This window comes from Camellia sinensis, chromosome 5, assembly GCF_055761805.1.
Source record: "Camellia sinensis isolate YWXY chromosome 5, ASM5576180v1, whole genome shotgun sequence".
Taxonomy (NCBI): domain Eukaryota; kingdom Viridiplantae; phylum Streptophyta; class Magnoliopsida; order Ericales; family Theaceae; genus Camellia; species Camellia sinensis.
This window is the reverse complement of record NC_138965.1, coordinates 101,831,909-101,859,700: the sequence shown is the minus strand read 5'-3', so window position 1 is coordinate 101,859,700 and position 27,792 is coordinate 101,831,909. Positions and strand designations below refer to the sequence as shown.

The window sequence follows — 27,792 nt, the reverse complement described above, 5'->3', positions numbered from 1 at the left end:
TGTCTCTCTCAGTATTTGACCTGTAAGAAGACGCCCAAATAATAGTAGTAACTACAGGTGGACTTAGGGCTTGTCACAATGTGGTGCTGTCTTTATTACCATTGAAAGGTTTATTAGTTGCTATTCTCTTTCTGTTACCCTGCCTTTTCTATTGAAAGCCCTTATGCAGATTCCAATGTTACTGGAATGCATGTAGAGAGAAGCAGTGGAGGCACTCATTCAGGAACTTCCAAAGTTCAGGCTCAAGGCTGTTCCCACTGATTGCAGCGAATGTCCCATCTGTCTAGAAGAGTTCCATGTGGGAAATGAGGTAAATATATTGTTGGTCCAATACATAATCTTTGAATAACCTCTATTTTGTAACTCGTCAATTCCATATTCCAATTGTTTTTGAGTGTATATATTGTCATTTCCTATAATGAACTTGCTTAAGTTCGGAAAACCTTAGATTCGTATTTATAGATTTTTAGCCATATCAAGTACCATCATGGCTGTGCTTCTCATTTTCCTTTCAGATTGATAATAATAGGAAGTTGAAGCCAAAATGCAAGTTGATTTGATAGGGGCAGAGGGCATCCCCTTAGAATTCCCCATACTCAACAATACATATATCAAGGCTCTATTTGGCAACAATACATACATCAAGTTCAATATTTTTTACTTTTCTGATCTGTCTAATCTAGTAAAATCTGAAAGTAAGAAATTTTTTCGAATTTTTTATTATAAAAAAGTTAACTAAAACATAAAAATCAACAAAAGATGCTAAAAAATCAATTGCCAGACCCACTCTAAAATGCCTTTTGGTTGCTCTATCTAGGGAAGTTAAGCTAAGTTTCTCATTAAACATGGTGCAGGTTCGTGGCCTCCCTTGTACACATAAGTTCCACGTGGAATGCATTGACGAATGGCTTCGCCTGAATGTGAAATGCCCCAGGTGCCGTTGTTCAGTCTTTCCAAACCTTGATCTCAGCGCACTATCCAATATCCGGCCTGATTCTGAACGGTCATCATCTGTCAGTGTCGTGACAACAACCCGTTATGCGAGAACCCCTCAACCTCCTAGCCAGCGTTACTTATTGAGATTGCAAGGTTTGTTACGACCAGTTCATACGGAAACTGCAGGGCCGGGCCATGATGCAGACGTTGTGTTGGAAACTACTGAGAACAGAGGTATGTCAGTTGCAATTCGGGACCCCACAAGCATTGATGGGGGATACCCTGTTGTTGAACACACAGTAGTTGTGCGCAGTCAAACCCTCCTGAACACTAGTGTTTTTTTCAGACTCTTTTGTGATTAAACCGGTATTAACTGTAAAATTTAATGTATAAAGAGAAATAGATAGAGAATAAATTGTATATATTGATGTATTATTGATTGTGTTGAATATGTTTACAATGATTCCTATATATAGAAAAGTAGGTAGATGTGTAGTAGGTGGAGTAGGTGGTAGTAGGTGGTAGTGGTAGTAGGTGGAGTAGGTGGAGTAGGTGGAATTTTAACAGCCCCCCTCAAACTCAAGGAGGATAAACAGAAACCAACTTGAGTTTGGAGAGAGTAACAAACAGGAAAATAAAAGGAAAATAAAATAAAATAAGATAGGAGACACTGTATGGTTGTGTCAAATCGTGGTGGAAGACACGGAATGGTCCTGTCACACCGTTGGAGAAGACACGGTATGGTCGTGTCGAACCGTTGTAGCAGATAATGTCTGGATAGTTCACGAGGTCACACCGAATCGATGTAGAAGCGAACCGGAATCAATGTCGGGACAGTTTTATGGGGTCATGCCGGACCGCTGTAAAAGCTAACCGGAATCAATGTCGGGACAGTTTATGGGGTCATGTCGGACCGTTGTAGAAGAAACTGTATGATTGTATATATAGGCTGCCCAAAAGATATACATGTAGATATATATCGAGCCCTCAAAAGTCGCGCCCTCAAAAGGCGCGCCCACTGCATCAAAAGCCGTGCCCGACAGAAAGCATCGAGCGGCGAGCCATCAAAAGGCGCGCCAGACACGCGGCGATGCACGTGAGCTACAGAGCGGCGTGTCGGCCGCGTCGTCATTGTCGATATAAACCAATGCGGAGGCTGTGTAAATCAAACCAGGCTGAAACCTCTGAGCATTGTCATTCTGAAACACTCTGTAACCAACCCGTTCTGACATTACCAGTCGGAAATCGCTGCTTCTCTGAAACACTCATCAACCCAAAACATGGCCTCTTCTTCCCATGGTCTACTCACTCTCTTTCCAGACCTCAACGAGTCCACAAGAGAGATAACTGGTGTGGTTGCCCTTGAACCTCAACTAAGCGCCCTTGAGTTTGCGCCGTTGACCTTTCCTATGCGGTCTGTAGAGCAAAGAATGGCAGCACAATCAGATATTGAGGCCAATCAGTATACATTGAAGTCATGTGTGGAGACGATGACGGCAGTCACAAACTTGTCGCACCGGCTTCAGAGTAGGACAAATGAGGTGCAGCAGTTAAACGCCCAACTGGCTCTGCTCCAGCGCATATATAAGGATGCGCGAGCAGAGATATGTGTGCTAAAAGCGGAAAACAAGGATCTGAAGCGGAAGGCCACCGTTATGTTCCGATTTGGAGGTCCACCATATGCTGCAGTGGAGGAGCAGGGGGGAGTGAATGTGCTCGGCGGCGTGGGAAACACGGAGGTAGCACCGTTAAGGGCCGCGCAGGACGGAGGCAAGAAGAAGAGACCGACGGCAGAGTAGAGAAGAAAAATCCCGCCAGTGGATGTGGGTGTTTTGTTTTTGTTTGTTTGTTTGAGGTTTTTTTTTTTTTTTTTTTTTTGGTGTAGAATGGTGAATGGGGTGAATCCCTGATATGAATAAAGCAAGTGTGTTGTGCAAACTCGAATGGTAGGTGTGGTAATGCAGAAAAATCAACTGGAATGAATGTAGTTTTGTGTGTGTGTTTTTTTTTTAAAATAATAATAATAATAATATATAAAATGAAATGTTGGAATCCAGTGTGAACATGCTGATGATGAAAAGTAAAAAACATAACATAAATTAAAAATTAAAGGGGGTAGTGGGGAACCGAGAGGTGTTTGGTCAGAGTGGTGGAAGAAAAAAAAAAAAACATGATAAGTGTGTATCTTAAAATGATAAATAAAAGAAAGGTGAAGACAACATGATAGCGGTGTGTATGGATGTGATAATGAGAGTGAAACAAGCTTAGTGGGTGTGATTAAATAAATAAAAGAAGAGTGGGTTTTGTTTGTTTGTGTTTTGTTTTGTTTTTTTTTTTTTTTAATGGAAAAACTATGTGTCAAAAGAAAGTTGGGGTAACGCCCAGCAAAAGGAAATGATGTGGGGAAGATGGATGCTGCAAAATAAAGGGGGATGATGGGTTGGAAAGTAGACATAGTGGTAGGTGTCCTTGAGTAGAGAGAGAGAGAGATTGAGTGGGTGCCCTCCTCAAAGAGAGAGAGAAACCCTTGTGCATTGCAGAGAGAGAGACCCAGCTAGAGAGCCGTGCGTTGTGGTGTGTGTGGTATCAATTATAGAGAGAGAGCCATCACCCATGCATTTCGGTAAGATGAGAGAGAGTTCAGCTGTGTGTGGTGTGTCCTTGAGAGAGGAGAGAGAGAGAATGCCCCGTGTCTGCCATTGAAGAAACTGTCATCTCTCATGGAGACGACTTCGACGTGGTTCTCCGGTCACCGCCGCTCAATCAACCACCGCCGAGTCTAGCAGAAACTCCGCCAAATTCAGTGGAACTCCAGATTTATCGACGAAACTTTTGTAGATCTCAACAAAGCTGAAGAAGAAGCCATGGAAGACGAGAAAGGAGCTCTGGTGCAGAAGCTAATTGACATCGTTAACGAAATATCGACAATCTCAGACTACAGGTGTACGGTGAAGAAGCAGTATTACAATCTGGCCAGGAGGTTGAAGCTGTTGACTCCAATGTTCGAAGAGATTCGGGACTGCAAAGAGCCGGTCCCTGAAGAGTCCTTCAAAGCGCTTGAATCGTTGAAGGAAGCTCTTGAATCAGCTAGAGACTTGCTCAAAATCGGAAGCGAAGGAAGCAGGATTTACCTGGTCCTAGAGAGGGATCAAATTATGAAAAGATTCCAAGAAGTGACTGCTTGTTTGGAACAAGCTCTGGGTGGAATTTCTTATGAAAAACTTGACATATCAGATGAAGTCAAGGAACAGGTTGATCTTGTTCTTGCTCAGTTCAGAAGAGCCAAAGGAAGGGTTGATTCACCCGATGTTGAGCTGCATGAGAATCTCTTGTCCCTTTACAACAATGATGCGTCTGAAGGTCCAGCTGTCATAAGGAGAGTGGCTGAAAAATTACAACTGATGGAAATATCTGACCTCACCCAAGAATCAATAGTTCTGCATGAGATGGTTTCTGCCAGTGGTGGAGATCCAGGGGAGGGCATGGAGAAGATGTCAATGCTACTGAAGAAAATTAAGGAAATTTGGGTTTGTCCGGCGGGCGGCCAAGGCGAGATTGCCGCCCGCCGGTGGAACGAAAATACTAGGTTCTTAACCTTGCTCTGATACTATGTAAAATTTAATGTATAAAGAGAAATAGAGAGAGAATAAATTGTATATATTGATGTAACATTGATTGTGTTGAATATGTTTACAATGATTCCTATATATAGAAGAGTAGGTAGGTGTGTAGTAGGTGGAGTAGGTGGTAGTAGGTGGTAGTGGTAGTAGGTGGAGTAGATGGAGTAGGTGGAATTTTAACATCGCTAAGAACAGAGGTATGTCAGTTGCAATTCAGGACCCCACAAACGTGGAGGAGGGATACCCTGTTGTTGAACACCTAGTAGTTGTGCAGTCAAACCCTCCTCAGCACTAGTCTTTTTCTCAGACTCTTTTGTGATTAAACCGGTGTTGCTTCTTAGTCTAACCACGCGTGAAATGGACGTGTGTCCATTGAATAGTTATGTTAACATGATTTTTTTGATCTGAAACCCTTGTAATTGAATGTTTCCTTTGGTATTTTTTCTTCTACTGTTTTTACTTTGTTATGTTTCTAGCAAGGATATGAAACAATAAGCCAGTGCTTACTAGAAGATGTGAATGAAAACTACTTTAGGCAGATCTAACTGAAATCTTTCTTGTTTGTACCAAAAAAGTTGTAAAGTGTCATGTAGTGCAAAAAATTGAGTGTGAAAGTGGAGCAAGGATCTTCTTATTGGATCCTCTGTTTGGCTTCCTACTTGGTAGGTTATTGGGCTTGTTTTTGAGTCTAATTTTGATAATTCGAACTATTCATATTTTAGAATTTGTCATGTATATCATACCTGTAAAAAATCAAGTTAATAGGATATCAGAAGAATTAAAAATTATTTATTAAAAAAAATTTAATGAACAGTTTTATTGTTTAATAAAACTTTTACTTCACCTGATTTTCGACATACGATCTACTTGATTTTTTATAAGTATGGTATACATGACAAATCTTAAAATATAAATAGTTTAAATCATCAAAATTAAATCTAAAAGTGAATCAAATGACCCATCAAATAAGGAGCCAAGGAGATGAGAGTATCTTGCTTGTAAAAGTGTGCTGGTAGAGGGAGCAGCTTGCCTCCAATTTGAAATCGGACTAGAAGGTGTTGTTTGGTCTGTGGGGGCTCACCATGGGTCTCGTCTTGATAGTTTGAACTGTTCAATGTGTATAACTCGTCGAGTAGGGCTGGGCATAGGGTTATCCGACCCGCCCAAACCGCCCTACCCAAATCGAACCGCACGCGCGTGGACGGTTTCGCAAATACATTTGGGTAGGGTACGGGTTGGATTTTATATAAATTTCTGATTACGGACGAGTTGCGGGTTTGAACTGCACCCGCCCGCATTAAATTAATTAATTAATTATTTTTTGTCCTCTTTCAAATCTAGCCGTCCATCTCACGCATCTCACTCATCTCATCTATACTATTATTAAAAGCTAACAGAAAGTTTGGAGTCCTGAAGCCTTGCTTAGAAAATTTTCCTCTTTTCCCTAAAATGACCATTACTTCTTAAATAATTATATTATTTTTACACTTATATCAATTTTTAGTTAAAAGTAACATGATAAATTCAAACCAATCAATTTCACTATCCCACGTTTTCCAAACTGCACAGCAGTTAGGCCAAGTTTGGGAAGACTAAATAAGTGCACTTTTTGACTTTTTATGAAATATGGGTTGGGTTTGGGTTGGGTTTGAAGTGATGTGTTAGAGAGGTGATGTGACTTAAATAAGATGATGTGATTTAAATAGGATAGTGACTTTTTGACTTTTTAAATTTTTTAAGAGTTGCCAAACTTGGCCTTAATTTTCGGTACAATCTCTCTCACATTTCCAAACTGCACAACAGTTAATTTCCGGTACAATCTCTCTCTCTCTCTCTCTCTCTCTCTCTCTATGTCTACAAGTTTGGCATAAGGGTCTCTTTATCCATGGCTTCATCTTCTGATTTCGAAACCTCTTCAAACAACATTCCATACCAGGGTATGTCAAATTCTTTACAAACCCATTTTCTATGTCATGTTCATACACAAACATATATATATATATATATATAGACTCTTTTTTTTTTTTGGTCTATCTTTCTGTACATTCGTGCGTTCATTCTTGACAAGCAGATTTGCAAAGAAGCAAGCTTTGTTTTGGTGAAATCGGATGGGCAATGCAAACGGAAGAGAAGATTTAGCCAATGGCGGTCCCGACGATCCCTCCACAAGATCCAACGGTGAATTGCGATTCCGCCCCAATTACCTGCCAATCTCCATTCCTCCTCCTGTACGTCTGCCTTCTCCTGATTTGATGGCCAATTCCCCTCCGGTGAGCCCCGTTCACTTTCGATCCCCGCTCATGTTCGCTCCTCAGGTTTCTTCTCTTCACTTCACCCCACTTCTTTAATTGATAGATTATGTGAATCATTCGAAGATCAAAATTGAATTTTTTATTAGTTTTTGTTTATTTTCTGATTTGTTAGATCCTTTATTTTAGAATTTTTTTTAAACTCTTTTACTCTACCAAAAAAGAAGAAGAAAAAAAAGTAGAGTAGGGAGATTGATGTAATAGTGACTTTTATTGGAGTGGCCAAACGATGCCGTGTTCATTTTTTATGCTTATCAATCTGTTTGGAGATGATGCTAAATAATGGGTTTGTTTCAAATTCTTGATTGGTCAATGTTAGCACTTAGCAGCAAAGCCATATAAGGGTTGTGATTCTTTCTTCTTTTATCGAGACGATCGAATCAACGGCACACACGTCACTTATGGTATCTACGATATCGAGGGCGCGATTGGCTTAGTAAAGATAATAAAAAAAGTTCCAACTGGTGAATTTTATCCATGGCTTCATCTTCTGATTTTAGAACCTCCTCAAACAACATTCCATACCAGGGTATGTCAAATTCTTTACAAATCCATTTTCTATGTCATGTTCATACACAAACATATATATACATATATATACAAATTATTGTTTCGATTCCTCAAAATAGCTAATCATATATTTATGTGTATACTGCAGGATTGGATTGTCATGATGAGAATGTCCTCAAAAAACACGTCGTTCTTTGATCGGAACAAAGACGGTGTTGTTTATCCTTGTTGTTTATCCTTAGGAAACTTTCAAGCCTTTTTTTTCTCTGATTTTCGTTTTATATAATTTTGATCAATTAGTGTGTGTGTATATATATATATCATATCAAATTCAAAAAAAGTTATGCGATTGAATATATAAATAAATAAATAACAAATTGAATATAAAAATAATTTTAGTCAAACTCAATATTCTTAATTAAATAAATCCTCATTCTTAACTCAAAGAAATTTCATAAATATGAAAAAAAAATTAAAAACTCAAAAAAAAAAAAAAACTCAAAGAGATGTATGCATATATATTATATCAAATTCAAAAAAAAAAAAAAATTATGCGAATGAATATATGAATTAAAAAAAAAATTTGAATAAGTATGGATTAAAATTTTTATCAATTAAAAAGTAACGTTGCTTAATTCAATTTTTATTGATCCTATCACATAAATTTTTTAAAAAAATTATGCACGCGCATCGCGTGTGCCCTCACCGCTAGTCTATTACAAACAAAACAAATATGAAAAAACCCTAATCGTCTCCTCACTCTCTGTCTCATCTCAAGTTCAACTCATCACTGTCTCTCTCTCTCACTCTCTCGTTTCGTTGTTCTTCATAGCTGCACCGATCACTCTCTGACTCTCTCGTTGTTCATCTCATCGCACCGATCATCGCACCGCCGATCTACTCACAGGTAAACTCTCTCAATCTGTCTCTCTCTCTCTCTCGCCCCGATCGTTGTTTTTTTTTTGTTATATATATATATATATACATATATATATATATATATATATATATCAGATATCTCTCTGATCTGATCTGTCTCCCTCACTCTCTCATCTCATCAGTCTCACTCTCTGGTTTTGCTTCTCTGCACCGATCGACTCACAGGTAAGCCTCTCTCTCTTTCTCTCTCTCTCCCTGATCTCTCATCTCTGCACCAATCGAACAGATCTGTTCTGTTTGTTTGTTTTGGACCAACAGATCTGTTCTGTTTGTTTTGGAAACTGTGTGTTTGTTTTGTTTTGGAATCTGATATGTTCTGTTTATTTTATTCTGCACCAATCACTCTGTGTGTGTTTGTTCTTAAGGAATTTGTTTAATCTGTGTGTATGTATGTTAATCAGATTCATGTTGACTTTGGTGGATTTGTTCTTAAGAAATTTGTGTGTGTATGTATGTATGTATGTTAAGAAATTTGTTTGAATTTGTTCTTAAGAATTTTTGTTGAATCTGTGTATGTATGTATGTATGTTAAGAAATTTGTTCTTAAGAAATTTGTTCTTGGTTGTGTTGAATCTGTGTATGTATGTTAATTTTGTATGTTATTAATTGTGTATGTTAATTTTATTAAATCTGAAATCTGAATCTGTATGTTAATTTTATTAGTTGTGTACGTTATTAAATCTGAAATCTGAATCTGTGTGTTATTTAATTTTTGGAATTCAGATTAAATCTGAAATCTGTTTACATTCAATCTGTTTACATTGAATCTGAAATCTGAAATCTTTGGAATTCAGATTAAATCTGAAATCTGTTTACATTTTTGGATCTGTTTACATTGAATCTGTTTACATTTTTGGAATTCAGATTATATCTGAAATCTGTTTACATTCAATCTGTTTACATTGTATGTTATTAAATCTGAAATCTGTTTACATTCAATCTGTTTACATTCAATCTGTCTGTTTTCATTTGATAGCTGTTTTGATTGGTTATCATGTTGAGAAATTGGAGGAAAATCTTTGATGTCTCTTCAGTTACTTGGGTCGAGATTCCCACTTTTCATCTATATATATTTTTTTCAGTAAGAATAATAAAATGTGGTTGACTGGTGGTTGTTTAAAACTTCGTAAAATATAAACAAAAGACCTTGTAGTCACATTGCATGAGAATTTAGCTTCAGCTTGCTGATTTGATGTGTCTGTATTCTGTTGTGTGTTAGCTTCTTGTTAAATCTACTTAAAAGCCCAAAATTGTAGTTCATTCCTGTTTGATGGTTTAGTTGTCTTGACTTCCTCATTGCATTTTTATCTTTTTATATTGCATCTACAAGTAGATCTAGTATCCAAAGTCCTGGACTTTTTTGACATTTGCTCTCTGTTTTGTTAATTTTGTTGGTATTTTGGAATACTATGTTTTATTACTTTATTTTTGGTTTTCTTATTGTTTCTTTTTTATTGTAGTATGTGTTGGAGGAACTCAATGTAAAATCCATTGTCCGATGCAATGATCCTTTGAAGTATGCTTCTTTACGTGCTGAGCCAGAATTCAGGTATTGACTGTAATTTTTGTTGCTCAAGTTATTCTGCTATCTCTCTATTCTTGCTTACTTTTTTTTGGGCCATTGGGCTATTATCTTCTAGTGTATTAGGCAAACGTCTTGGAAAATCAATGCCTGTTGTTGCCAAGGAAGTCAAAGCAATGTCACAGGAGGATATTTTAGCTTTCGAGAAGTCTGGAGAAATTACTGTTGCTGCACACAGTTTGAAGCTGACTGACATCAAGGTGCATCGTTTTTCCTGTGTTTATGCAGCTCTATATTTGTTTCTTATCCGTTATTATCAGATAATCGGCTGTTTGTTACATATATAACTGATACCTACTAGATGGGATTGCTCACGGTCCAATTTTACCATTTCTCATGGCCATTAATCACTATACGTACGAGGCAAAGATCACTGGCATTGTTCCATATCCCTTTTTCCCTTCCTACCATCATCTATACCAATCTACCATTTATTTTGTCCCACGGTAAACTCCTTTAAACAACCCCAGCCACACTGAACAACGCTTATTAGCTGCCATGAAAAATACGAAACACTAAAAAAAGGCAATCTAATGGCAAAATATGAATCAGTTCACGACATCAAAGAGAGAATATATTTGAATTGAAATTATAATTGTAGGAAATGTGAAAAGTAGGACTAATCTGTTATTTTCTGAAAACATTATAAATAAAGATTTGATGAAATAGGCTTCAAATATTAACTATGATTTTACATGTGCTTCTATTTATGCCCAGCTAAAATTAGTGAATTCAACTTTAAATGTTTATGAATTTTTTTCCTTGCCAACATACATGATGTGATTGATAATTTAGAAAGAAAATACAGTGATTCATTTATTTGATATCCAAGAAAGTTTTTTTTCTTGAATTTAATTACTTAAGATATTGTTTATCTGGATTATCAAGGAAAAAAATAAGGTTTGTTTATCTTGCTATATAACTTTAGGCCCTATTTGATTCTTGGATATAGAAGGTTTAAAAATAAATTTTTGAAAAAAAGTTCAATTCGCAAACCGCCTGCATCCGCCCGCACATCTGCGAACCCTATCCGCACAAACCGCAAACCGCATTGCGGGCGGTTGCGGGTTGACTTTTTCCCAAACCGCATAGATGCGGGCGGGTGCGAACCGAACCGCAAACCGTCCCAAACCGAACCGCGGACACCTCTAGACGTTACAGAAATTTTAAAAAGTCATAAATGCCCCTAAATATTTTATAAGAACATGTCCAGAGAACAAATAAAAATACAGAAATTGACGCTTCGAAATCACAATTGCAGACAGCAATAGATAAGCTGATTTTTGTTTTACATCAAAATATCTGGTTTACTGCGATTCTCTCTTGAGATCAAAACAAAATCAACTAAAACACAATGTGATCCGAGTGTCATCCGCTAAACTCAAAATTGCCTGACACAAAGCCCATGTTGCTTGGCTATAACACATCCTCGTGATAGAGATGAAGTCCCAAACCAAAACAAGCACAAGCTTGACGAATTCGCCATCTAGTTTTGTCGATCAATCTGTTGTGAGTAGTTACATTGACTCCTCTGTATTGTATGTACAATTTATATATATTTATATGTGGATATAAATATATATGTGTTTTTGAATGTGTTCAGGTTCCAGGGGATGTGGTTCTTGACCTCTCAAGTATGGCTAATCAAACCATCAAGCTTGGGGGTGGTCTCCATCAGGTTTGTTTTATTCTTACTTGTGTGTGTGTGTGTTGTTTTGTTGGATTTGGTGCAAATTACCCTTTTTTTTTTCTTTGGCTAAGAAAATGAGTCACGCAAGGAAAAAATAAAAAGAAAAAAAAGGGTTGTGAAGATAGTGATTTTGTTTATTTGGTCTTCACAAATATACAATTCCTAACTTGGTCATGAATTTATTTGGTTTCATTGCTCTCAATCACTCAAATTTCTTGTTGGGTAGTAGTTTTTTGGGTACATCGGAGGCCATAGAATGGGGGAGGGGGTAAGGTGCAAGGGTTTTTGCCAACTTTGCTAGCCCTTGTTGGTTGGGTAGTAATTTTCATGCTTCTTGTGATTTAAATTTATTTTCTTTACGTTGTGTTTGGTTGGGGGATTGGGGAGAGATTTGGAAAGAGATTGGAAAAAAGTGTGTGAAACTAGGTGAAATATAGGTATATTTTATTTACTTATCTTTTTCATTTCTCTTTTCAAAGCTCTCCCCAAATCTCCCAATCAAACACATCATTAATGATGAAGTGTGGAGTCACCGATCACACTCTCTTCTCTAACTTTAATTTGGTCATGAATTCATTTGGTTTCATTGCTCTTAATTACTCAAATTTCACGCAAATTTCTTGTTGGGTAGTAGTTTTTTTCGTACATTTGAGGCTGTTGCCTGGGTTAGGGTGGAGTCTTGCCTATGGCAAGACTTAAACCCTTGACCTCCTAGTAAGGAGGTGGAAGGGTTTTGGCCAACTATGCTAGCCCTTGCTCATTGGGTTGTAGTTTTCATGCTTGTAGTGATTTAAAATTTTGTTTTTTTAATGAAGTGTGGAGTCGCCGATCACACTCTCTTCTCCAATTTCAATTTCATTCCTCTATGTTATACTCAAATATTTTTCTTATCAATATGTTTATTTTCATTTTCAAATTCACATCCTTTTTGTCTGCCCAAAATTTTCAGAACTGTGATGCTATTTCTGTGACGAAGGCTGGGAAGCTGAGATTTGTGAAGCCAAACAAATATTGGGTTGAGAGCTCCCAGAAGAGAGTGAGTGTGGTGTTAAAATCATATGTCATATGATAAAATGTGAAAAAGGTGCCTTATTTTTTTGTGATGTTTTAATAACTATACAACCTATAAGTGAAAAAAAAAAAAAAAAATTGTAAATTTTATTTGCCTCATTCCATGTAAGCATTTAGATTTTCTTCTGTTTCCCAATATTTTAACCTTGAATAATCATGGGCTATAGTGTTTGTGCACTGTTCCTTATTGTGTATTTGTCTGGATATGTTAAGATTGTTTATTATGCCATTTCATAATGATGGTTATGATGGGACTACTTGAAGTTAGTTATGTAATCTATATTTCACAAGGGTTTTTCCAAACTTGAGGTGCGCAAATAAAACATTCTCATATTTATCCTAGACATATAAAACAAGCACATTGTTTTGATTTTAATCATTGTCTCCTAAATTGTCTTTTTCAAACTTGCCCATGTTTCATTTATCCCCTTCAACAGTGTTTGGCTATTTAAAACCAGCAGAATATTCAAAGTTTGAAAGCTAAGTGTTGATTTTCCCTTTTCTACTTTTGGATAAAGTAAATCTATGGGTATTTTTGGTAAGAAATTATTGCGGGATGAAGCATTAATGTGATTTGATCACATTTTTATCTCTACTCAGCTGCATGTGTTTTTCGGAGGACTGATTGAGGTCTTTTTTTGTACTATTGAAAAATGTTACATTGGATTACCTTATTGCTTGGAATAATGGTTAAAGCTTCAATGAAAACATTTGCCTCATTTTTTGTAATCTATTAAGACACCCATCTTTAATTTTTAAAACAAAATTTATCATTGTTAATTTGCACACCATCGCGAGTTTCTATTTGATGGGGGTCGTGGAATTATTCAGTGCCGGTGTGGATGGAGGACGGCCCAACGGTGGAGCTTGTTGCGCCGCCTTTCGTGGCGGAGGCGGATCTTTGATTGGGTAGGGCGTGATTCACGCCAACCAAATCAAGGATCCCCGAAGATCTTGGGGATGAAGGAATATTTGCAAAGATTTTGGGGGAGAATGTATCTAGGGTTTCTTGGTATCAGCCTCGCTTCCATGTAGGGAAGGGCATGGGCTTTAAAGGGGGTTTTAAGGCCACACATTTGGGCCCTGACAAGGCCTAAAACATTGTTAATCTAGTGGGCATGTACAGGCGGGGGCCTAATAGATGTTGCCAGGGGTCTGGGTTATGTGGAAAGTGAGGTGGGCCTTGTGGGTTAGGAGTTCGCCCAGCCCAACCCAGGTGGTAGTGCTTCAGGCAAGCCTAGGAACACCAACTCGGATCTCAGTCGGGTCTTTGCGTCGTTGCATGACAGGGTTGGGTGCTGTCCGATTGTCAATGCTTTAGGGGTGTCGGTGGAGGGTACGCCACTTCACGAGAGGGTTGCCAGTGGTCGGCCAGTGGGCATGTCGCCGTCGTCGGGTTCTGCCGTCACTGGTTCGCAGTCGTATCATGCTCAGTTGCATCAAGTTGGTGCTATGGCGGAGGGGCAGAGCCATGATGAGAGGGGTTGCAAGGACAGGCGTGAGGCAGTGGACATGCAGACGGAAGGTCGTTGGGTTGATGTGGCAGATGAGTTGGCCTTGGTGGTTCGACCAGAGGTACCCTGTAGCGGGGAAGTTGGGGGCTGGATGTTGGGGAGGAGGATGATGTATCGGTGACAGAAACAGAGTTTCAGGGGGAGGAATGTCCAAGCCCAGTTAGGAATGGCAACGGGGCGGGCGGGGCGGGGCGGGGTCGGGGATCCCCGTCCTTGATCCCTGATGGTGGGAATTTCTCCCCAGCCCCGATCCCCGACGGGGAACCCACTATCACCCCCACCCCCGCCCCAGCCCCCTAACGGGGATCAGGTTTTTCCGACCTCAAAAATCCCCGGCCAAAAAAAACATCAACAGAAAACGAGTTATTTGAGCTGAAAAACAACATCAACAAAAAAAAAAAAAAACACATCTACAATATCTGAGCTCAAAAAACATAAACATCAAAAAAAAAAAAAAATCAGCTCAAAAAAAAAAAAAAAAAAAAAAATCTAAGCTCTAACAGATCAAAAAAACATCTTCATCATTTTCATCACCACCAAATCTTCATCAACATCTTCATCTCCATTATTTTCCAGATCTGAAGAATAAAAGCAAAAAACAAGAGAGGAGATCCGTAAGAGAGAGAGAGAGAGAGGAGATCCGTGAGAGAGAGAGAAAGGGAGACGGACATACCGTGAGAGGGAGATGAGGAGTCGGCGGTGAGAACGAGAGAAGCAGTTGGCGGTGAGGGGTTGTCGGTGAGAACGAGGAGCCGGCGGTGACGGTGAGGGAGCTACGGTTGTGTTAGAGAGTGAGAGAGAGAGTGAGAGGCCAGACCCAGATGTGTATTATGATATTTATATATATAAACTGTTAAGTCCGACTTGTGGTCACATGATATTTATATATATAATTTATAAACACACAACACACACACATAAATATTTATATATATATATATATATATAAACAGGTTCGGGGGCTGAACGGGGCGGGGGCGGGGGCGGGGGCGGGGGCGGGGCCGGGGTTAGAAATTGTATCCCCGTCTCCGGCCCGAATATCATCGGGGATTTATTTTTAAATACCATCCCCGACCCGTCGGGGGTATTTTTCGGGAAAAAATCGTTCAATTCGGGGTCGGGGGGTCGGGTCCCTGTCGGGTCGGGTTCAAATTGCCATCCCTAAGCCCAATGGAGGTTTTGCATTGGGTCATTTCTCGTATCAATGAGGTGAGCCAATTTTTGGGGGTTTCTTTCGAAGGGCATGAGGAAGAGGCACTGGAATTTTTTCTGCAATAGAGGACTCATGGAGGGATGGGGCTCCTACTCGGGATGTGGTGGAGCCTATGAAACACGATGGAAAGAGTGTTTGGGAATTACGGAAACTGGAGTGTTCCATAAATTATGATCGGAAAAAGGAAGGGAATGGGCGGGGCACTAGAAAGGGTCTCGGAAATTAGTAGTTGTTGCAATGTGGTTAAAAATTTTGACATGAAATGTACGTGGATTAAATGATAGGGGCAAGAGAGGGTTGGTAAAGTCTGTGCTCCATAGTGCACGGGCAGATGTGGTGTGTCTTCAGGAGACTAAGATGGAGTGTTTAGGGGGGAGATTCTTAGGGAGTTGTGGGGTGGTCGGTTTGTGGATTGGACATATTTGCCGGCTCTAGGGGTGGCAGGGGGAGTTCTTTGTTAAGATATGAGGGTGGTGGTCAAAAAGGAGGAAGAGGTGGGGGCTTTTTCGATTTCTTGCTTATTTCGGTGTGTTGAGGACGATTTCTGGTGCGCTTTTACAAGGGTATATGTGCCGGTTCATGGAGGGGAGCAGCTAAGTTTTTGGGAGGAGTTGTAATGCATTGCTTATCGGTGGGGGGTTCCATGGTGTGTAGGTGGCGCTTTAATGTGGTGAGGAGTCTGGAGGAGAAGTTGGGGGCAACTTCGGTGGTGGCTTCTATGTGGGCGTTCTCTTTGTTTATTGATGATATGGCACTTGTAGATTTGCTATTGTAGGGTGGTGCCTATACGTGGTCTGGGGGAGGAACAGTGTCTCGGCTTGATAGATTCTTGGTAGTAGGGGAGCGAGAGGAGCATTTCTCTCAGGTGACTCAAATTTGGTTGTCCCGCCCAGTAACAGATCATTGGCCAGTTTTATTGGATAGTGGGGGAATCAGGATGGATTGGTGCTGTTTTGGTTTGAGAATATATGGCTCCAATCTAAGGGTTTTAAGGAGCGGGTGAAGGGTTAGTGGGACAGTTATTTTGTTTTAGGCTTGCCAAGTTGTTGCCTGGCACAGAAACTGAGTCTGATTTGAAGACGTGGAATAAGGAAGTGTTTGGGCGTTTGGAGGTCCAGAAGGTCAATGTGCTCGAGTTGGATGTGATAGAGGTTGCGGAGGGATTGTTTGAGGCAGATCTTGCTTGCCGAGATGGGGCCCGCGCGGAATTTGGTCACATTGTTTGTATGGAGGAGATGAGTTTTTGGCAGAAATCTAGATGCTTGTGGCTCAAGGATGGGATCGAAACACAGTTTTTCCACCGTTTGGCAAATGCTCATCGATGAGTGAACCAGATAGGCAGATTGCGAGTGAATAGTGTGGAGCTGTCATCGTCCAAGGAGATTACGACAGGTATTGTGAGTTTCTACGAGCATTTATTTCAGGATTAAGGGGAGGTGTGGAGACCAGGCCTAGATGGTGTTATTTTTGATACTATTTTAGAGGCGTATAGTTGCTTGTTGGAACGACCTTTTGCCGAAGATAAGGTGTTTGAGGCTTTACGGAGTATGCCTGGGGATAAGGCGCCGGGTCCAGATGGCTTTTCGATAGCCTTTTTTCAGCAATGTTTGGGGGTGATGAAGGTAGATATGATGGCTATGTTTGAGCAGTTTCATCAGTCAGGGGAGTTTGAGCGCAGCCTCAATGCCACGTTTATTGCTTTGATCCCAAAGAAGGGTGGGGCTGCGGATATTGGAGACTTTCGGCCTATAGTCTATTGGGTAGTGTGTATAAGCTTTTGGTAAAAATGTTAATGAATCGGTTACAAGGTGTGTTGGAAGGGGTGGTTTTTGAGTCTCAGAATGCTTTTGTGGGTGGTCGGCAAATTCTGGATGCGGTTCTAATGGCGAATGAATGTGTGGACTCTAGACTTCGGTAAGGGCAGGAGGGGCTTATCTACAAACTTGATATAGAGAAGGCTTATGATAAGGTCAATTGGAAGTTTTTATTGTATATGTTGCACATATTAGGTTTTGGGGATCGATGGAGGAGGTGGATTTAATTTTGTATATCTATGGTGTGGATGTCAGTCCTTGTTAATGGGTCTCTCGCGGGTTTCTTTCCTACTTATAGAGGGTTACGGCAAGGGGATCCATTATCTCTTTTGTTGTTCATTTTGGTGATGGAGGCGCGGGGGCGCTTGTTGTCTCGAGCAATGCAAGGGGGCATGTTGCAGGGGTTTGCTGTGGGAGTGGATACAGTACCTCTGACGATTTCCCATTTGTTTTATGCGGACGATGCGCTTATTTTTTGTGGTGTAGATGTTGCTCAGATTGGCCACTTGAGGTGTGTGTTGTTGTGTTTTGATGTAGTTTCAGGCCTTCGAGTGAATCTAGCAAAGTCGGAACTGATTCCAGTGGGCGAGGTGGAGAGGACATCGGTGTTGGCAGCTATTCTGGGGTGTAAGATGACGTCTCTAGCAGTCTCATATTTGGGGTTACCTCTCGTGGCGTCCTTCAAGGCGAAGGGGGTTTGGGATGGGGTGGTGGAGCGTGTGTAGCGACGGTTGGCTGGGTGGAAGTGGCAGTATTTATCAAAAGTTCGTAGACTCACGTTGATTAAGAGTGTCTTATCTGGCATTCCAACTTACTTCATATCTAATCATGTCATTCCGGTGTCCATGACAAAGCGGATTGAGAAGTTGTAGAGGGATTTCCTATGGGGCAATGGGGAGGAGGGTTCTCATCATCTGGTGGCTTGGGATCGGATTTGTTGTCCCAGGGTCAATGGGGGTCTGGGGATTCGGAGGTTGGTTATGTTTATTGTGGCTTTGTTGGGAAAATGGTTGTGACGTTTTGTGGCGGAGAGAGACCGTCTTTGGAGGAGGGTGGTGGTGGCAAAATTTGGTGAGGGAAGGGGAGGGTGGAGTTCTGGGTGGGTGGTCCAATCACTTGGCCATGGTCTATGGAAAGGGATTTGGTTGGGGTGGGAGGAGTTCTGGAGGAGGGTTAAATTGAAGGTAGGAGTGGGGGATAGAGTTCGGTTTTGGCGGGATAGGTGGTGTGGTTACCTTCCCTTGGAAGTGCGGTTCCCTTTGATTTTTGGAATTGTTGCTAATACGGAGGTGATGGTGGATGCTGTGCGGTCTAAGCGAGGGGATTCGACGTTTTGGAATGTGCACTTGTGCCGTAATGTATAGGATTGGGAGCAAGACCAGTTGCTGGAGTTGGATTTTTTATATGAGTTGCGTGTTAGGGGGTTGGGGCTGGATGCTTTGGAGTGGGATTGCCCTAGGGCTGAAGGAAAGTTTTATGTTTCCTCATTTTATAATGTGCTTGTTCATGAGGAGGCTGTTGTTTTCCCTTGGCAATGTGTTTGGGTGTTAGGTACGCCGTCCAAGGTGTTTTTTTTTTTTTGTGTAGACGGCCATGTTGGGACGTATTTTGACTTTGGATAATTTGATTCGTCATGGCCACATTTTGGTCAATTGGTGTTACTTGTGCTGTGGTGATGCGGAGTCGGTGGATCATTTGTTGGTTCATTGTTTGGTTGTTTCTTGTCTTTGGATGCTGCTTGTTGCGATCTTTGGCTTGGTTTGGGTGCAGCTGAATTCAATTAAGGCTGCTCTGCAAAGTTGGGTTGGGGTCGTGTTGGGCAGCAGCGTCGGAAGGCATGGATGCTTGCCTCTCATTGTCTTCTGTGGATGGTTTGGTTGGAGCGTAATAGGCGTGTTTTCTAAGGGGTAGTTCATTCGGTTCCTTGGTTAGAAAGACACTTGCTTATGGTTTTGTATAATTGGGTGACACATTCGGTTAATCCTGATGTTTTGGCTTTTGTAGATTTTGTGAAGGATTTGATTTGTTGATTCCGTGAGCCTCAGTGGCTTTCAGTTTTGTATTTCTTTGCATCATATTGATGTTTTTCTAATAAAGTTTGGTTATTTATCAAATTTTTTTTTATTTTTTATTTTTATTTTTTTATGTTGTCGTGGTTTATTTACTTTGTTTTATTTAAAATGTATTCTTCTTTTTTATTTATTTATGTTTTTAATCTTTTTGATCTTATATAATACTGACAAAATTGAAAGGAAAGCTTTATAGAACATCTATCTATCTATCTATCTATAAAATTAAAATACCAAAAACACATAATTGTATGGCTTAAGAACAACTAAGAAGTATGCTCATGAAATGAATGTAGCTTAGATGAGAATGCTTAAATGGATTTGTGGTGAGACTATGAAATATGGAATTAGAAATGAATATATTCGGGAAATAGAGGACCAATTAAAGGTAACTTTAGAGAGTACATGCTAAGATGCTTTGATTATGTACAATGAAGACTTGTAGATGCAATGGTAAGGAAAAGTGATATGAAAATGTTAGGGATGGGCAAAGACTTGAATTGACATGGGATTTGATTGTAAAACAAATGGATTTATTTAATTTAATTGAGCATATAACCCTTGACAAAGCAAAATGGCCACACAAAATTCATATAGTTGACTCCACTTGATTGGGACACAAAGCTTAGTTTGGTTTGGATTGGTTTGATCTTATACATGAAGCTCATCAATATTCACTTTAGCTCTACATTATAATATTAGTGATTTTTTTATGATTTTACAAATCTATGCACTCAAAATTGAATGTATTTCATTTTTTTTTTTCTTTCTATCTATTACACTAGGATTTCATTGTTCTTTAAATTTTTATGTATTTTACTATCAGTTATCAGTTTGAGTTTGTTTCTTGCATATAATAATTCTAATGTTTCTATGTCTTATTTCCTGCATAGAACATTCTAATTTGTGTTCGAATTTTGTTCTCTACAGTACGTGCCTTGTGTGGGGGATAATGTTCTTGGAATTGTGGTAGATTCCAAAGCTGATGTAAGCACTCTAATCATTTACATCATTCAATGTTATTGGTTTATTAATTTCAGTTGTGGTTAAACCTTATATTTTTCTGATTAGCTTATTATTGCAATTAAAGGATGTGTTTTGGTTCTCCATTATTTGTTATAAATATATTAAAAATTTTCTTTCTATTAGATTTCTGTGTTGTGTAGCTTGATAGCCTATGTAACACGAGCATTGTGGAAATCTCTCTTTTCATCACCTCCTCCTTTTGTGGCATTAATGTGGATGTTCATTTTGACACCACTTGACACGAATGACTACAAAAGTTTGAATCATTAAGAAATTTCTACATTAAGAAGGGGCAAATGACTATTGTTTATTTATCAAAAAAAAAAAAAAAAAAGGACGAAGAAGAAAGGGGCAAATGACTATGATCACAAATTTAAATAATTTAGAACCTAATACTCCATCTGGTAGGATGGATAGAAAATTGAGAGCAAGGGAAAGTATAAGAAATGGAAAAGATTAAATCCTAGCACTCTTTGATCATCAGTGAGGATATGGCTTCTTTTCTAGGGGAATTTATTTGGAAGTCTGGTGTGCCTACAAAGCTCATTTTTTTTTTTGGGTGTATGTGCGTGTGGACATTCTCACTATTGATAACTTGGTGCATGATGCATTTAAATTACCTTTCTATTCACTTGTCATTCCCATTTTAGGGTGACCGTTAAAAGCTTGAGCATCTCAAGGGGTTCTCTTCTCAGTTAATCAGATGAACAAATAGACCTGGTGTCAGTAAACATAGGCTGTTTGTACCTCTGCTGCCACGGAAGTGGAAAGAGGCTTATCCTGCAAACCCTTCAACAATTATTTTGTGTGTTCTGTTGCAAGAGGGAGAAAAAATGAGAAATCACTTGAGATCATTTGAACAGATCTTACTTGTTGAGGATCCTTGAAAACATGCAAATTGTTGATGAGAACTATTGGGGAGTGATCCAAATAAATATGTAGATCACAAAGTCTGAGAGTTTATCTAATGGGGTAGCTATGAAGCATGGACACTCCACAATCGGTGCCGTGGCGGTGTTCGACACAAGGACACGCCAGATGGCGTGCCCTTTTAATTTAATGATTTTTTTGTAAGGGACACGGTGGGGATACGCGTGTCCATATCGGGACACGGCATGGGACACGGCGGGGCTGACTTTTTTTTTTTCTTCTTTTGCCTCTCTTATTTAGTCTCTTGTGAAGAATATTGTTGGATGTTAAAAGTTTTTCCCTTCTCATCTTAGTTTTTGTTATCGTTTATTATGACTTTTTTGTGAATGAATGATCTATTAATTTGTTTAAATGTAGTGGTTGTATTTATTGAATTAATGTTACTATGTTAGTGTTTGTTAATTTTGATTTAGGATGAATGTAATATGAATCTACATAATATATAAAAAAATATTAAAAAAAAGAAAAAAAGTCGCCTCGTCTCCCGCCGTGTCTGTGTACCCGTCCCCATTTTTTGGAAATTGCCGTGTCCAGTGTCGGTGTCCGTGTCCGTGTCCGTGCCTGTGCTTCATAGTGGGGTAGTATTGGGGATTCTTTCTACATCTCTGGTCAGAATGCATCAACCTTGTCATATAGTTAATTGAACAAGGTTTTTTTCTTGTCAAATCAAAGTTAATTTTGTTCTCATGTATAGCTTTAATCACTATATAATCTCAAATTTTACCTGAATACTATAAGTCTTGATGCTTGCTGTTATATTTTCCTGTTTTTTATGGCTAGAAACTTCCTTTCTCTCTGTAGAAGTTGCTTCTGGCATCAATTTCATATTTTTTCTGTTGAAAACAAAATTGTTGAACTTGATTTTTGAGGGGATAGTGTTTGGATGGCTACGTTTTTAAGACCTTTTTTAAGGACTTGTAAAAAAGGGTCTGTGTATTTGTGTCAGAGTCGTGCATGCCACTGTTCTTGCCAAACAGGATAGAGTTTAGACATCATGTTTCTTGCACCACATGTTTATTTTTTGACATCCTTAGTGCTCTTATTGAGTTTATGTATGATTGCTCTAAAATATCGGTAATGTTTGTATCTCTATTTACCTGTTTTGGGTTGTATGTACCTTCTTGAAGAGGAATATTTAATGATGCAATATGTTTCACTTATCATGTTTGTTTTAAAAAACAAAAATCACTGGTATCCAATTTATTTTTCACTTTAGTATGTTTAAAATCTACGCAAACTCTTGACACAATTCTTTGTTCTATTCATTTCAGAACTTCCTTGTGGATATAAAAGGGTCTGCATTGGCATTTCTTCCTGTACTTTCATTTGAAGGAGGAACAAGGAGAAACATACCCAAGTTTGAGGTGCAAGTTTCACCATTTAGAATGTTTTGACTAATGCACTATGCTATTCTATTTATTTTTGATTGATGCCCCGCTGTTTTCTCGTTAACTTGGGTTATATGACGTGAAGATGCTTACGATGACTATGTCCATCTCAATCTTGTGTTCATGTTCCATGATTGGATTGCAAAACCTGCTTTAGGAAAAGTGAATTTGACCGACAGATTGTTTGTTTAGTGCTAAGACCAACACTGAGAATGGGAAAACTGAAAAAGAGTAAATCAAGGGCAGGCTGGGATTCCCATTGGATGTGGTTTGGAACTGCTGAATATATGCACCCATTGTAGTTCAGCAAAACTGTCCTAAAAATTGAAACTTATCCATAATTTTTTTCTTTTAATATTATTGCATTTCAGTTGGCTTAACCTTCATCTTGCAGGTAGGTACTTTGATCTATGTTCGGGTGGTGAAGGCAAACACGGGCATGAATCCCGAGTTGTCATGCACTGATGGTTGGTTTTCATTCTGGACTTCCAACTCCATTTTATATATGGCTTCCATGTGTTGCCTTCTTTTTACTTGTAAAATTCTCGGTCGATTTAAGATTTTCAATTGACCTATAGTTTCTGAAAAACTATTCATGCTTTGTAGCCACTGGGAAAGTAGCGGAGTATGGTCCCCTTAAAGATGGCTTCACATTTGAATCATCAACTGGCCTTGCCCGAATGTGAGATTTTCCCTCTCCTTTAATACATGGATATTTCAGTATTTCTAACACAGAACCACTCTGTTTGAAATCTACGCATTGAGATTTTCTTTCAGTTGTGCTGACATGTCTGTTTTTTTGTCTTCTAGGCTGCTCAGCTCCCCAACATGCCCGGTTCTTGAAGGTCTGGGGAAGAAGCTCTCCTTTGAGATAGCAGTTGGTTTAAATGGCCGTGTTTGGGTATGAAACTTGCGTTGCTTCCTTATTGCAGTTGGGTTGAAGAGGTTCTTTGTTTCAAAACTATTTTATTTTATTTTTGTGGAAATTAAAAAATAACCCCAGGTTTAACCCTATTAATAAATTAAACTCCCTCACTACCAGCCACCCCTCAGCCGACCCTGCCACCACCAGCTGCCTGAGCCATCCCTAGCGCCTCCCTCACCCTCCCTTGACCTCTACTTCACCAGCTCCGCACTACCACCTTCCCTTCACGAACCCCTCCATCTACTTGGGAGAAACCCTTGATTTTTTCAACTATTGATATGGCCAGTGACTGTTGCAGAAGGTCGGATCCTATGTCGTCAAGTACATGGTAGGATTGATGATGGGTGGTTTAGTGGATGGTTGATAAAGGGTTGTTGCAATCTAGTTTGGTCAAGCTTAAAGTTGGATTGACTTCAAGTTTAAAAAGCGAGTGAGAGAGTGCCACGTTACTGCATAAATTTTATGAGTAAAACAATCCCTTAATGACTATCATCATCATCATCATTATTATGTTCTCTTCTCCCGTTTCCTTTGTGTATTGTGATCTTTACTTTCTCTAGGCTTTATGTCATCTATGCGGGCTGAGCCAAAAGCTCTTTTGAGAAGAATTTATTCTTGCTATTTTAATATTTGTAAATATAGTTTGGATTCTTATTTTTAAAATAAATCACTTTCTAGTACTGATGCTTTCGTATTTTCTCAGCATTTTTGTATCAATGTAGGTGAACGCTGAGGCTCGATCTACAGTCATCCTTATATCAAATGCAATTATGAATTCAGAGTCGTTGAGTGGGGTTCAGCAAAAGATTATGGTGGAGAAACTGCTCCAGAGAGTTCAGTGATCAAGTCAGTCCATTTCATTTGTGATTTAATCTCCACTCCTTTAAGTTAATAAAGTACAAAGCAGCTGCAAAAACTTAGGTTTTAAAAATTTTATTCTATGCTATCAGTATACTGTTTTTATTTGGGGTTAATTACACTTCTATCCGACCCAAATTTCACTTAGTCCCGATAATTTTAATTTGAACAATTTGGTCCATACACTTTAAGTCGAGTTTTAATTTGGTCATTTTGTCTAAATTGAAGATTAAAATTAACAATCTGGGACATCTATCAATTTTCTAAATTGTACACAGACAATTAACAAAAATTTAGATGGAATGATCAAATTGAAACCAAACTAAAAGGGTACGGAACAAATTGTTCAACTTGAAACTATAGGAACTAAAGTGAATTTTTTTTTTTTATCAAACTAGGGTGAAAAGTGTAATTAACCATTTTATTTGTTAAAATGTGGTTTCTATATTAAGACTATGGTATCACTTTTGTTAACAACAAATTATTAAAAGTTATCGCACTGTTCAGTTGCAAAAAAATTGCAGGTTGTCTATTCATATCGGAATTAGTTTCTCTACAAAAGTGTTCTAGGTGCGTATCCGTGAAGTATTCCTAAAAAATTAATAATTTTAAAAAAATTTAACACGTGACATGACGTGTCTGACATCCGTGAAGTATTCCTAAAAAATTAATAATTTTAAAAAAATTTAACACGTGACATGACGTGTCTGACATGTAGACATCTGTGTACATGGCGTGTTGGTGTCTCACGCCCATTTTGAAGTGTTTCTTGCTTTCTAGATTGTTGAAAGTGTAGTATTGGATTTGTGGGTTTGCAGCCAGGTTCTTCTCACCCTATCCTCTCTCTTCTCTGACTTGCTTATGAGCCCAATTTTCCATTTTTGCCAGGAACTGTGATGAAAACATGATGTGGTTGGAAATCCACAAGATAGAAGATGCCCCTTTTGGAGGTGCAATGACTTCAACCTTTCATTCGTAGGAGGAGAGAGGTGGTGTAAAGGAGGAAGTTGACATTTATTAGTTCCCAACAAAGTTAGTGACACTGACATGCTTGTTTAATACTCTGTACCCTGAAAGAAGTCGGGAAAATTAAATTGTATTCATGAGGAAAGCTTTGAAACAATTTGATGATGGTCACCATTTCTGAAACTTGAGAGGGAACGTTTACTTTTGATGATTAGTATGGTTTGTCATAAATGATAAAGTGACGTGTATAGTTTGTCTAAAATTTTATCACGGTGTATGTAAACTTATTGGAAGCATTTAGGAGAACAAGTTAATATATTTCATGTGATTTCTAAACATTTGAAAATATGATTTGTTTTGCACTGTTTTCCTGGTATGTCGTTTATATATATATATATATATATTAGCAGAACATATGACAAGATATTAGTTGGTTTTACTATTTTCTTAATAATAATTGTCAAACAGGGAATCAATCATGTTTATCGGTAGGAGATGATACAAATGTAGTGACTGACATTTTCACATGCACAGTTCTTTTGGCCAACTTGGGAGGAAATTTAGACCTTTTGAAATTTTTGTTGGTAAGTTGATTTTCAAATCAAAGATAGTCGAATCAAATAGCTTATGTTAAGAAGTTGATTTTTGAATCAAATGGTTTTGTTCAGAAGTTGATTTCCAAACAAAAAAAATGTGTTCAGAGAAAATGATGCAGAAATATAAGTTCCCGATTGATGAGCTTCATGAGAATTCAATTTGGAAGTTAAGTGAGGTTTTTCTGCTTATGAAAGGGATCAGCTAGGAAGCACTCTCAAAAGTTAATCCAAATCGTACTTCTGTTTTCTTGACTTAATTAATGCTGTTTAGTATCATTGGAACTTGAAAATAAAATAAAATTTACACATAAGAAAAGATCACCAAGTGTATGCTAGACAATAGATACTATGTTATTTTTTTTTAATGATACTAAAATAAGCATTATTAAGTCGAGAATTTTGATTATTTTGTTTGTTTGTTTTATTTATGTTTAAATGCAATCACAACTGCACAATCATATGTATATAAAAATCAAGAGGATCACTTTGCTGTAAAACATGCTCGGTGCAAGTGTTCTTTGTGTTTATTGCAAATGTAATATGTGATTGGGTGTAAGTGCAATAGAGACACAGAATAAGTGACAAGTGTGCACAATTCTAAACAATTTCCATTTGCATCAGACAGTTCAAATTTGCACTTGTGTATATATTGCACTTGCGCCGAGCATGTGTTGTTGAGCAATGGAATGGGGAAGGGAAGAAGGTCGCAACAGAGGGTCTAAAGGGATTTGAGCGGTTTTGGTGGCTAGGGTTTTCATCAACTATTTTTTTTTTTAATTAAATAATTTTGCAATTATAAAGTGATAAATGATATGAAGTGATTTAAGAACACCAATTAATCACTCCATGTCATGTGTGCATGCAATCAATAGATGAAGTCAAAAACATTGAAGAGGCCATCAAAATCACATTAAATGGTTTGTTTTAGTTTCTTCGGAATTGGGGTCACTGTTGTGCCTCAATTTGATGTACATTATGAGGTCACTGTTGTGCCTCAATTTGATGTACATTATGAGCTTATTTCTATGATTCGAACTGTCATTTTGTAGGGTTTGTTAAGTACGTGATGCCTACCAAAAATTATATTAATCGGATATCAATAACTATATGATCGGTAATTAAAAAAAAAAAATTTTTTTTTTTGAGAAATAACATAAAAAATATACAATTCGATCATATACTCATTGAAGAGGCCATCAAAATCACATTAAATGGTTTGTTCGAGTTTTCCCAGAATTGGAGTCACTGCTGTGCCTTGCTAAAGGCACAGCAAGGCACAATAGTGACTATTGTGCCTTAATTTGAGATGTATTATGGGTTTATTTTTATGATTTGAACCGTACATTTTGTAAGGTTTGCTGAGTACTTCATTCCTATCAAAAATCATATTAATCGGATATCAATAAGTATATGATCGAATTGTACATTTTTTATGCCATTTCTCAAAAGAAAAACTTATTGTTTATTTTTTTGATTACCGATCATATAGTTATTGATATCCGATTAATATAATTTTTGGTAGGTATCAAGTACTCAACAAATCCTATAAAATGCACGATTCAAATCATAAAAATAAGTTCATAATATATCTCAAATTGAGGCACAACAGTGACCCCATTCCAGTTTGTTCCCGCAAAATTTGGAATTTGACAGCTGAAAAAAAAATCTTGAATAATTTATGGAAAATGTTCATATAAATCATGTCTCTAGCTTGAATAATTTATGGAAATGTTCGTATAAATCATGTCTCTCTCACTTCTACACATGGACTAGATGGGTTACAGCACCTTACCTCAATTGTTTTCTTGGGCACACTTGTCGATGGAATTATTGGTG

At 38.4% G+C, this 27,792-nt stretch overlaps 1 protein-coding gene across 17 annotated transcripts; it reads left to right on the top strand.

Annotated features, from left to right (window-relative positions):
* The first annotated feature begins 8,013 nt into the window (after positions 1–8,013).
* On the top strand, positions 8,014–25,706 carry LOC114268979 (uncharacterized). 17 transcript variants are annotated; one of them, XR_014329904.1, is made up of 14 exons: positions 8,014–8,282; positions 8,437–8,479; positions 9,775–9,863; positions 9,955–10,096; positions 11,500–11,574; positions 12,536–12,622; positions 20,198–20,254; positions 22,495–22,587; positions 23,006–23,078; positions 23,218–23,293; positions 23,422–23,512; positions 24,259–24,382; positions 24,919–24,964; positions 25,213–25,706. XR_014329904.1 is itself a non-coding variant. In XM_082869410.1 (13 exons), the coding sequence occupies exons 4-12, from the start codon at positions 9,983–9,985 to the stop codon at positions 24,376–24,378; spliced, it is 786 nt and encodes a 261-aa protein (XP_082725536.1). In that variant the 5' UTR covers positions 8,021–8,282; positions 8,437–8,479; positions 9,775–9,863; positions 9,955–9,982; the 3' UTR covers positions 24,379–24,382; positions 25,283–25,706. The 17 variants fall into 17 exon arrangements, 5 of the variants coding, with proteins under 5 accessions (XP_082725536.1, XP_082725538.1, XP_082725541.1 ...); XR_014329906.1 differs by having other exon boundaries at positions 8,021–8,282; positions 25,283–25,706; XR_014329905.1 differs by having other exon boundaries at positions 8,021–8,282; positions 24,902–24,964; positions 25,283–25,706.
* Positions 25,707–27,792: the final 2,086 nt, after the last annotated feature.

What these genes read in the sequence shown, in the direction of transcription:
- LOC114268979 (XM_082869410.1), top strand. Translation starts at nt 9,983, where the DNA reads ATGCCTGTTGTTGCCAAGGAAGTCAAAGCAATGTCACAGGAGGATATT. An exon ending in TTGAGAGCTCCCAGAAGAGA is followed by an intron (nt 12,623 to 20,197) that starts GTGAGTGTGGTG and finishes TGTTCTCTACAG; the next exon opens with TACGTGCCTTGTGTGGGGGA. An exon ending in GTTTAAATGGCCGTGTTTGG is followed by an intron (nt 23,513 to 24,258) that starts GTATGAAACTTG and finishes GTATCAATGTAG; the next exon opens with GTGAACGCTGAGGCTCGATC.